General features: G+C 48.6%; 1 protein-coding gene across 2 annotated transcripts in view; it reads right to left on the bottom strand.

The window, feature by feature from the left end:
- AP2B1 (adaptor related protein complex 2 subunit beta 1) overlaps nucleotides 1-12,094 on the bottom strand; it is a 58,414-nt gene that overhangs the window by 2,405 nt on the left and 43,915 nt on the right. For both annotated transcript variants that reach the window (XM_080982877.1, XM_080982876.1), the window contains 2 exons: nucleotides 8,180-8,264; nucleotides 6,438-6,524 (listed from right to left, as the gene is read on the bottom strand). In XM_080982877.1, coding sequence (XP_080839003.1) covers nucleotides 6,438-6,524; nucleotides 8,180-8,264 — 172 coding nt within the window. The remainder of the gene's footprint in view (nucleotides 1-6,437; nucleotides 6,525-8,179; nucleotides 8,265-12,094) is intronic.

The following is a 12,094-nucleotide window of genomic DNA, read 5'->3' as shown; positions in this document are numbered from 1 at the left end:
AAGAGTCGCTTCCAGTGCTCCACCGACTTTTCCCTCTGGCCCTGCACACTGCCACCACGTGGCCCCCGGAAGCCTGCAAATGAGAGAACCTGGACCTTGGGGGTCATCCACCTCTGCTCCAGTAGGAAGGAAAAGCCATTTTAAAGTTCGATATTTTTTTCTCCCCTGGCCAAACCAGAAACAAGAGAGGAGCTTCAAAAAAGAAACGGGTAGGGCGGTCAGGGTCACTTCTCTGCCCTGCTGCTTCACATCTTAATTCCTTTGCTGAGCAACTGAAGTTCCCACTGACTGATCTCCACCCATTTAAATGGCTGAGCCTGCCAGCCTTCATAGCAACTGACCTTATGAGGTCACCAGAATTGTGAGTGAGAGGCACGGAAAGGCCTCAAAAAGGATTAGTTTTGGGAATATATTTTTTTAAAAAAATAAAAAATCAAGACATGCATTTGAACTTGCCCACTGTCTGAAATGGGCCAAACTGAGAAGGGCAGTTTGAAAAAAGCCGACCACCCCCCGTCCCCTAAAACACTGCAGTTGGTTCGGAGCCTGCGACGCTGGCTTTGCCTCGGCCGTATTTATCATTCCATTTCTTTTACTGATTTCTATGCTCCCTTTCACACAGATGGATCTCGGAATGGTGCAAAGCAACCATGACAAAACAAAATATTTTTTAAAACTATGGATGCTGGAAGAAAACCGCAAGCCAATGTCAGCACTTCTGATGCCCAGGGTGCCAAAGAAAAATATTGTTTAGGCAGGTTCCAGGGAGGGTGATCCAAAATTGGGAGCGCCTGCAAGCTGCGCGGGGCAGTTTCACATCCTGTCCAGCAGCACCTAGCAGAGTCAGCAGCTCGAGTGAAGAACAGCCTGCAGGATCAGGCCAATGGTCCATCTAGCCCAGCATCCTGTTCTCACAGGGGCCAAGCAGATGCCCCAAAGGGAATCTCTCCTGCGGTTTCCACCAACTGGAATCCAGAAGCATCCCTGCCTCTGACTGTGGAGCATTAGCCTTTGCGGCGAGTAGCCATTGAAAAATACTACGAAGGGCGTGCGCTGGGAGATTCGGAGTTCTTCCCTTTCATTCACAGGTAGCAATGCCAGCTCCCGCCGCCGCCCCAACCTCCGCTTCCCGGCACTGTCATGCCAAGGCTGATGTCAGCTTCGGAGGGAACGAGGAAGCGTTGCTAGGCAACGCTGCCCGGCAGTGCCTGACACACAAGGCAAAACGGCTCGGGCCCACGTGACCGGTGGCAGAGGGGCCCCGCTGTCTTCATAAGCAGGCACCTGCTCTGAGTGCTGCTGAGCCCTCGGCAAACAGGGCAGGGGACCAAAGAGTTGCCGATCTGACGCCGGCTCCTTTCTCCGCTGCCCAAATCTGCGCAAACAGCATTAGAGATCCCTCAGGCTCTTTCGCAGGCCTAGAGTGGGTGGGGGGAGTACATGGCCTGGCAAACAGGAAGGTCCATTTGTCTAATGGATTTGTAAGCCGCTTCCCAGACACAGAGCCTGTCAAAGCAGCGTACGAGAAAGCCAATTCCTTAAAGCAACGGGCACCACAAGGCCATACTTTACCAATTCGAGAAAAGCAGTCCAGAGGGAAAGGAATTGCTGGATTAACATACTGAATTGGAATACAAAAGAGGGAGGTATGAGGAGGTCCGGGAAACATGTAAATGTAAAAGAAGTGAAGAAAAGATGGAATTGTTTTTAACTGTTTTTTCTTTTTTGTATTTTGTATTTTTCTTTTTTATTGTTAATTTTCTTATTAATGTGATTTTTCTTCTTTTGAAATTTTAATAAATATTATCTAAAAAAAAAAAGAGAACAGCAGTCCAGCCCACTATTTCAAACATGCAATTAATATTCTGTGACTGGCGCCATACTCACTTGGCACATTCAAAGCGCTACGATGCAACTTGAAACAGTCATGTCTTCCCCAGAAGAATTCTGGGAGCTGTAGTTTGTTAAGGATGCTGAGGGTTGTTAGGAGACCTCTGTTCCCCTCCTAGAGCTACAATTCTCAAAGTGACTGAATGATCAATACCTCCCCACAGGGAACTCTGGGAATTGTAGCTCTGGAAAGGGAATAGGGGTTTCCTAACAGCCTTCAGCAGGGACGCGGGTAGCGCTGTGGGTTAAACCACAGAGCCTAGGACTTGCTGATCAGAAGGTCAGCGGTTCGAATCCCCGCAACGGGGTGAGCTCCTGTTGCTCGGTCCCTGCTCCTGCCAACCTAGCAGTTCGAAAGCACGTCAAAGTGCAAGTAGATAAATAGGTACTGCTCCGGTGGGAAGGTAAAAGGCGTTTCCGTGCGCTGCTCTGGTTAGCCAGAAGCGGCTTAGTCATGCTGGCCACATGACCTGGAAAATGTACGCCGGCTCCCTCGGCCAGTAAAGCGAGATGAGCGCCGCAACCCCAGAGTCAGCCACGACTGGACCTAATGGTCAGGGGTCCCTTTACCTTTTAACAGCCATCAGCACTCTTAACAAAAACTACAGCTCCCAGAAGTCTTAGGGGGAAGCCTTGACTGCTTCTCCTCCACAAATCTGTCCAATCCTCTTTTAAAGCCACCAAGTAGGTGGCCATCACAGCCTCCTGTGGGAAGGAGTTCCAGAGTTTAACTCTGCGCTCCGTGAAGAAGTCCTTTCTTTTCTCTGTCCCGAGTTCTAGCGTTAGGAAAGGGGGGGGGGGAACTATTCTCTGTCCACTTTTTCCATGCTGGGCATAACATTACAAGCTGCTATTGTGCCATCTCTTCCTTGCCTTTTCTCTAAACCAGGCATGTCCAACAGGTAGGTTGTGATCTACCGGTGGATCACTGGACGTCTGTGGTAGATCAGTGGTAGATCACTGGCTCCCCCAAAGAAGCTGAACAACTGTGGCTCCCCTAGAAAAAGCTCAACACTTTACCTCCTCCCTGAAAAAACTCAACAACTTTGACCCGAACCCCCAAAAAAGCGGGTAGATCACTGCCAGTTTTTAACTCTGTGAGTAGATCGCAATCTCTTGGGAGTTGGCCACCCCTGCTCTAAACCAAAAGGTACCATACGCTGCTCCTTGATAATTTTGGCTCCCTTTCTCTTCCTCAACTCCACCAGATCCTTTTTCTCGAGGGGAGGTGACCGGCCTCCCACTTCTCCCCACTGTGCCTCTCTGCGCTCCCTCCAGGCATGGAGCCGTGAATGGCCCTTGCCGGATCATGAGCGGGTGCTGATACCCTTCTCAAAGGAGGGCGTTCTGAAGCTTCCAAGAGAACACAATGGGGGGGGGAATGAAAACCCCCTCCCCGCCTGCTTCCATCCTCCGTTCTCTCGCAAGCAATGACAGGGCTTTAAATAGAGCCTCTTGCCCGCCCCGGTTGCCGCTCAGTGACGTTACTTTGACATGTGGAAAACGAAACCCCCGGCTGATAGCAGCACAAAGGAGGGCAGCGCTGCCACTGTTTACTTAATTGTAATGTGTATGGCTTTGCTGACATGTTTCAAGAGCTTAGTCATCCGCAGAGGGTGACCTTGTCGTTGCCGAAGGGGGTGGCTCTCGCACGGGGCGGGAGGGGGCAGCCCAGGAACAAGGAAAAAACCAACAACTTGCTATTGATTGCTCGAAACAGCTCCAAAGGCAGGGAAATGGGTGTGTGTGTGTGTTGAACATCCATTGACTTCAAGACCCCTCCCAGGCGCCTGCTATTGTGTGACCTTCCTACTTCGGAAACTACAGGCTGCCTTTTGTTCTCCTATGTGATGATAATTGCGCCTTGGAACACTCTTTATTATTCTCTCTTTTTTATTAAAAAAAAATAAGTCAAGGGAAGTGGTTGGGAGGCAGCAGCTGTCAGGAGGAGGGCGTCGACGGAAGCACAAGAATGGGAAAGAGAGGAAAAACCCCAATCCACGGAAAAAGAACATTTTGCCTTCATTATAAGGCAACTGAAGCGATTTAGAAAACTAGCTAACTAACAGGATCTTAATTTTCTTCCTAGGAATGCAAATGGAATAATCTGTAGCACAAATTTTGCCAAGCTGGAAATCTTAGCATGGGTGTGTGATGCATATTTGCAAAGCTAGATAAATAGATTTTTGTGTACTTGCGTATACTCTCATCCACATTTATATACCGCATACACTGTAATCCCTCGTATTATGCAGGGGTTCAGTTCCAAGGATTACATGTATACGTGAAAATCGCATATAGCCTAACCCTTGGAGCTGCCTTGTGGCTAGCAGGTGAGTGGGAAGAAATCTCACACACGAGAATCCCTAGCCTCCCAGAGCTGGAGCACCAAGCAGGCCTTGCCTAGCTAGCAAAGCCGAGCTTTAAAAAGCTCCTTTTGCACCAGATCTGCTTGGGGTTGCCCTGCCTGAAAACAGCTTTAAGCTCCAGGCCTTGCTTGTTTGGCAAGGCCTGCTCACCTGGTGCAAACAGAGCTTTTCAGCTGTCTTGCTTGGGACTTGAGCAAAAGAGCAGCGACTTTTGGAGCGTGGACCGCTCTGATCCTGCTTTGGTAACATGGTCAGTAAACTTTCCGTGCTTCAAAGCTCTCCGCAGCCACCTCCCCAGATCAGGGAGAAGGGAGACCCTGCCTGCCTCTCCCCCACACCCCAGAAAACCGTGGCAGAGAGATGAGGCATCTCTGAGATGAAGCTGTCGCTGGGGAAGCAGTGGCATGCAAGAGAATCTGCCAGTCTCCCTCTGCTTGTGGAGAGCCTGAAAAGTGGGTCATGCCTGATAAACATGACTTTGGTTTCTTCTTATCAGTTCTGGCTGGCTTCCCCTATCTCGGAAGCTAATGCCTTGCCCCCGTAGCAATTACAGAGGACGGCTTCCCGGCCTGCTCCTCCTCTCCGCTTACTCTGTGCTTTGAGATCAGGCTGCTGAGCTCGCTGGAGACGGAAGTATCTCCAACAAGGGGAAGAGGCAAAGATCGGCGGAGGGCCGTGTTCTTCGCGTGGTTCATTCCCCGGTGCATATCCAAGTAGGGCTGGGAATAACTCTTCCCTGAAGCCCTGGGGAGCAGGTGCCAGTCAATGCAGACAATTGAGTGCAGACTCCATAAAAGGCAGATTAGGGAAGGGATGTAGGTCATGCAGACAATTCCAGGCCATCTGTGGCTTCTCTGGGTAGGTTAGGAGAGACCCGCACCTGAAACCTTGGAAAGCTGCTGCCAGTCAGTGTAGACAATACAGAACTAAATGAACCAAGGGTCTGACTCTGTATAAGATTGCTTCCTATATTCCTAGTTAAACTAGACCTTTGTTCCAAACCATGAAGAATGGAATCCTGCTTTATTTTTAGGATAAGGACAAGGTTAAGGAACAGGCCATACTTTCTATGCAGAAGGTCCCGGGTTCAATCTTGGGCGTCTCCAAATAGGGTTGGGGAAAGACTTGTGTCTGAAACTTTGGAGAGCTGCTGCCAGTGTAGACAGTACTGAGATGGATGGACCAATGGATGGATGGACTTGATATACAGGTGCATTCAATGTGTGCACAACCACGCACACACGTTGAACCCAGAAGTGACCCAAAACGTCACAAAAAGGGATGGAACAGGGCATTTGCAGGCTTTTAAAATGGTGTTTCAGATATACGCAATCTCCCTTAGACGTGTGGTGCCTTGGAACATAACCACCGCATAAATGGGGGGTTCCCTGTAATACATCTTCCTAAGACCTGCCAGCGGTGGCAAAGGGACTGGCTAAGGGAGGCCAGAGTGACTGAGGAGAACCTTCCCTAAAGGAGACACACCTTGTGGAGGAGCCCACAATGGGAAGCATCCTCGAGGGGGAGACAGGGGAGAGGTTGAGACTGTTCTAGATAGACTGTGCCTGCCGCAGGAGGCTCCCTGCCATCACCATTCTCCAAAAACCCATCTGCATGTAGTCAAACCCCCACCATCAACACAGGAGGGAGACAATCAGCCAGCTTAGCAGAACCCGAAGGTTGTGAAACCATTTAAAAAAAACCCTTTAATGAAGCATAAGAACATCAGAAGAGGCTGCTGGATCAGGCCAGGGGACCATCTAGTCCAGCATTCTGTTGTCACAGTGGCCAAAGGGATGCTCCCATGGGAAGCCCAAAGTAGTATAAAATTCAATCGTAGGTAACACTTGAGAATCTGTAGAATTGTTGGAAGGGACCATGAGGGTCATCTAGTCCAACCCCCTGCAATGCAGGAATCTTCTGCTCCATGTGGGGCTTGAACCCACGACCGTGAGATTAAGCGTCTCATACCCGACCCACTGAGCTATCCCTTGTAGCTCTGGGAGGCGAATGGGGGTCTCCTAACAACTCTTTGCACCCTTAACAAACTACAGCTCCCAGAATCCTTTGGGGGGGAAGCCATGGCTGTTTAAAGTGGTACTATAGTGCATTGAATAAAAACTTAACAAAGATCCCCACATGCAGGACTGTTTATTTTTTTAAAAAAAAATCACTCACCAGCATTCAGGTGGCACTCTTTAATCTGGAACTGGAGCTCATTTTCATTTGGAATGTCTTTCCATGTCGCGAGGAAAACTTGGCGTTCTGTTAGTGGGTGGGAGAGGAGAAACACAAGAGTCGTTTGAGGCACCTAACATCTCTCCATCCAGACTAGTTTTCCCTCAGTCATTGGGCCATATTTCAGGCAGCGCAGTTTCTGAAACCCAACACCCGGAGGGACAGATGCAAGAAGCAGATGAAAAGCACCCTTAAGCTAGACTACCATAATGTGGGGCTACCCTGAATCATAGAATCTTAGAGTTGGAAGGGACCCAAGGGTCATCTAGTCCAACCCCCAGCAATCCAGGAATCTCAGCTGAAGACTGCTCTGAAGCTACAGTTGCTGTAGAAAGCTGCCGCCAGGGCACTAAGTCACACGTCAATCCAGAGTCGTGCTGTTTTCTTTCGCTCTTAATTTAAAAATCCTTAATGGTTCACAAATCACACTGTCAAACACCAACAGAGTAAATTAAAACTATAAAACCATTTTCTAAAACAGCAGCAATCCTATAGATGGTTCTATGATCAAATTTCCCCCGAGTCCTAACTGACAATAACCTCAAGAAAGCATGAGAGGTGTGCCTTTTTACACCCAATGAAACTGGAGTAAAGATTATGACTGACAGGCCTCCAGTGGCAGAGAGTGCCACAGGGAGGGTGAAACAACCGAGAAGGTCCTTGACTGTATCACCACCCTCAGGTCCTACCTCGCAGGAGGCACCCCAAGAAGGCTCCCCTCCAATGTCGTCAATGACTGAGCTGCCCATAACTGGAACATGGGTTTTGCCAAGTGTTTAGGCCCTGAGCCATTTAAGGCTTTGGAAGTCAATGACAACGCCTTAAAACGGACTTGGACATGACTAGGCAGCCAATGCAGATCACAGTGAAGAGGCATAATCTGATGCTGAAATGGTGTGTAACTCAGCAACCAGGTGACATCATTCTGCACCTACTGCAGATTCCAAACAGTCTTCAAGGGCTGCCCCACATAGGATGCACGGCAGTAATCCAGGCACGAGGTTATTACAGCTATTATCTCTGACTTCCACCGGCTGCTAATGCATTTCTGGCACTGATTTTTTGCTAGTAGATGTTGATGAAGATAACGATAATGATAATGATGATAATAATAATAATAGCAGCAGCAATAATGATATTGATGATGATTCAATTTCTTACCCACCCCTTCACTAGAAGGTCTCAGAATGGGTTATAGCAATTCAAAAATAAAATATTAAGAACAGTTTGAAACAAATTACAGTTACAAGAACAGGGTGTGTCCTAAATCTCTCAAGTGTCACTGGGGCCAGGTAAAGAGGTGTGTCTTCCAAACATTAGTCGTTTGAGTTTATACTCGTGTTTTTGATGATATAGTATCCTGTGCTGCTTTTTAAAAAAACGTGAAATCGCATTGTATTTCTTTGTGATATGCTTATGATACCGTAAACCGCTTAGGGATTGCTTTAAAGTACAAAGCAGACTAAAAATTGCTCAATAAATAAATGTCAATAAATAAATGTCGATCGCATCCTTTTTGGCCTTGAAGGGCACCCTTCCTCTTTACCCGTCCCATCTCCCCTCTGACACTCTTGTTCCCAGACGGATCTGGATCTGGCGGAAGCAGAAGAGACTGGCCCCCTTCCTCGACATCTCGCTTTCCCCTCCGCCTGAGATCAAGCGCCGGAAGAGGCCCCACTTACCCATTTTGCCATCCTCGACGAAAAGCACGTTGAGGGGAATAAGGCAGCTGAAGTAGAAGACATCAATGTTGTTCTTGACAGCCACCTGCCAGGAAGAGGAAGAAGAAAGAGGGAGAAAGTGATTGGCATCCCGCTTCTCCAATTAAGGGTCACCAAGGGGCGGGGGGAAGAGATGGGGTTTCCCAGGGGGAAAAAACTGAATCAGAAGGTGGTCTAGGAAATGAGAATTCCCCTCATTTTTAGCACTGAGGAACCCCTTTGGTCTTAACGCTGCACCCCCTTTTCCAGTGCTTTTTTCCTGTGGGGACGCAGGGGTACGCATACCCCTAAACATTTTGTGAATCTAAGTTTGGCCTCATTGAGGGGCAGTATTTCAATATGAATAGGAAAATGAGAGTACCCCTAAACATTTTTAAAGAAAAAAAAGCACTGCTCTTTTCACTTAATGTGTCTCTGCATCCCCCACTGCCACTCTGAAATAAATCCTAAACAATCATAGGGCTGTAGAACGGGAAGGGACTCCAGGGGTCATCCAAACCAACCCCCTGCAATGCAGGAATCACAGCTGAAGAATCCCTGACAGATGACCATCCAGCCTCTGTTTAAAAACCTCCAGTGAAGGAGAGCAGTTCAGTTGGGCTTTCTGTTTCCACGGAAAAGGAAATAGCTGGGTGACAAGAGCACCTGCTTGGCATGCAGAAGGGACCAGTCACTAGTGAGGAGTGAGCAGTACTCAACTAAGTACCAGGCCAAAAGTCTGACTCAATACAGTGGTACCTCGGGTTACATACGCTTCAGGTTACAGACTCCACTAACCCAGAAATAGTACCTCGGGTTAAGAACTTTGCTTCAGGATGAGAACAGAAATTGCGCTCTGGAGGCGCGGTGGCAGCAGGAGGCCCCATTAGCTAAAGTGGTGCTTCACAGGTTAAGAACAGTTTCAGGTTAAGCACGGACCTCCGAAATGAATTAAGTACTTAACCCGAGGTACCACTGTACAAGGAAGCTTTCCTGTGCAGCTGCCCTCGGTGCCCGTAGTCAAAGCAATCCTGCCCACCCTCCAGACCCCCTGCCTTGTGGAGGGCAGTGTTGAAGTTCAATTATTGTTTGTGGCCAATGGCCATTACAATATAAACACAAAACACAGGGACAAGCAGTAGGAAACAATGGATAAACTCAACTCTGATGGAGTTACCTATTTGCCTTCCCTGATACGGAAGCAGAAACAAGAAGACTCATTGCAAAACCGTCCCTAGGCAAAGCCCTGGTATGGGGATATGTTGCTGCTGGAAAGTTTTTGCACGGATCCAACATGGCGGGAGCCAATTGCCAACAATTAACTCCGTGGGGATACTGCCTTTGAGTTATCTCAGTTCCGACACATAAGAAAGGGGACTGGAGGGATCCTCAAAAGCACTGCCCAATAAGCCTGCTTGACATCCCTGACAAAATACATGGGAAACATCTTCTAGTTAAATTTGAAAAACTGGGTTTCAGCCATGGCTGGTTTCTGCCAGGGGCACACAGCAACTGGCCGGTGTTTTGCTTTGAACCATTTCATCCTAAAGTACATAAACGCTCTATCCAAACGGCCGCATGCTACGTTTGTGGATCGATTCTGCTCTGCAGCGAGGCATGGCCAAACCCAAGCGCATCACAGATATGACACTGTCTTGAGGTTGGGGCTCTCTGGCAACTGCGGCAGCAGCTGTAGCCATCAGGGGCCTCAGCTGTCCACTCTTCCCCCTCCCCCAAGCCAGCCTGCTATTTTGCTCGATGCCGACGGCTCTCAGTAGACGGAAGCAAGATGCCAGAGAAGGAAAGGCGAGCTTCAGTGGTTACCGTCAGTGTCAGGAGCACCAGCTATTAGGGAATATAGCCGCGTATATATTGGGGGGAGATCTGCATCTGAGTGTTGCTGGTGATCACAACCTCTTGCAACCCCCTTACGGTTTCTCTTTCTCAGTGGAGACTAACTGTCCCCCCTCTCTAGGGTGAGGAATAGGTTTTATCCCCATTATGGGAGTGTCTCCAAACAAACAGGGAGCTGCCCTCTATTAGAGCATTTTTGCTTGACGCGTCAGCCAAAAAGGTTTCCAGAGCAGATTGCATACAATCCTTTAAAGCAAGCCAGTGTCTGCCCATGGCTAATGGCAGGGGATGATGGGAGATGAGAGCCCAGCAACATCCAGAGCAGCTGTTCTCAACCTGTGGGTCCCCAGATGTTGTTGGACTACAACTCCCATCATCCCTGAGCTCTGGCCTTGCTAGCTAGGGGTGATGGGAGTTGTAGTTCAACAAAATCTGGGGACCCACAGGTTGAGAAAGGCTGATCCAGAGGATCACGGCTTCCACACTTTATCAGACTTGGTCAACGCAGCCCTAATGATGCTCTAAACCAAGATTTCCCAAACTTGGGTCTCCAGCTGTTTTTGGACTATAATTGCCATCATCCCTGACCACTGGTCCTGCCAGCTAGGGATGATGGGAGTTGTAGTCCAAAAACAGCTGGAGACCCGAGTTTGGGAAACCCTGCTCTAATCAACTCCCCATTATCCCTACTTCTGGCAGCTCTCTACTTCCAGCTGTGCACTGGTTGGAATACTGTGATGCCCTCTATGTCGGGGCTACTCTTGGTTGGTCCAGGGGCTGCAGCTAGTGCAGAATGTGGCAGATAGGCTGTTTGTGGTGGCAAACTCCTGCCGGCATAGGACACTTTGCTTGCAGGATTTGCTCTGGCTGCCAGTCTGTTACCAGGCCATGCTCAAGGTGTTGGTACTAGAATATAAGGCCTTATACAGCTCAGAACCAAGGTTAGTTGAGCCTTATCCAGGAGGTTCCAGAGATCTTGGAAGCAGTACAGTAGTACCTCGGTTTACATATGCTTCAGGTTACATACGCTTCAGGTTACAGACTCCGCTAACCCAGAAATATTACCTCGGGTTAAGAACTTTGCTTCAGGATGAGAACAGAAATTGTGTGGCAGCAGCAGGAGGCCCCATTAGCTAAAGTGGTGCTTCAGGTTAAGAACAATTTCAGGTTAAGAACAGACCTCCAGAACGAATTAAGTACTTAACCCAAGGTACCACTGTATCTCGGAGTAGGGCCTTCAGTTTGGCTGCCCCTGCTTTGTGGACCAGCATCCCTGTTAAGATACAACAGGCGCCCATTCTGTATTTTCCAGAAATATTTGAAGCCATTTTGGTTCCGATAGGCTTTCCCAGCTGGTTAAAGGCGACTTTGCTACAAGTCCCCACTTGCTGACATGTTAGTCTTGTTTTAAAAGCGTTGATTGTTTTAAAACTGTTTTTCCTCTTGTGTAAATCACCTTGAGGTGGCAGTTTAGAAGGTGATTAATAGATTTTACCATAATAAAAATAAATCGCCTCCCCTCCTGGAGTTTCTCTCTTGGCCCTAAAAACTAGCTCCGGGATTGTGGAATGCTGAATTTCTGCACCAAGTAAAACTGACACGTGCTACTGCCACCCTTTGGAGGAGGGGCGCCAGCCAGAAAGCAGAACGCTCTTGTGAGCTGCACTTGTGTTTTAAGAGCGTGCCAAGTGCCAGGTGGCTCAAGAAGCAGCTAAGCACGTCGAGCGAAGAAAATGTTCCAAATTCGAACATTCCACCGACAAACGTCAATACAACAGGCACAAGCTGAGTCAGAAGGGCGGCCTGCCTCCCTGGAAAGAGCTCTGGAGAAAAGATCTGGGTCCCAAAGGCCGTTCTCTGAAACAGGGACATAAATTGAGCAACAGGGCGTAAGAACGTAAATAGAGAACCCTGCAGTACCAGGCCAGTTACCCATCTAGTCCAGCATCCTGTTCCCCAGAGTGACCAAGCAGATGCCCTAAAGGGAAACCAGCAAGGAGGGTCTGAACGCAATTGCCCTCTCTCCTTCTGAAACTGCTATTC

Source organism: Podarcis pityusensis, assembly GCF_964106645.2.
Source record: "Podarcis pityusensis genome assembly, chromosome: 15".
NCBI lineage: Eukaryota > Metazoa > Chordata > Lepidosauria > Squamata > Lacertidae > Podarcis > Podarcis pityusensis.
Note: the sequence above shows the minus strand (reverse complement) of the source record. Positions and strands in the feature narration are given on the sequence as shown.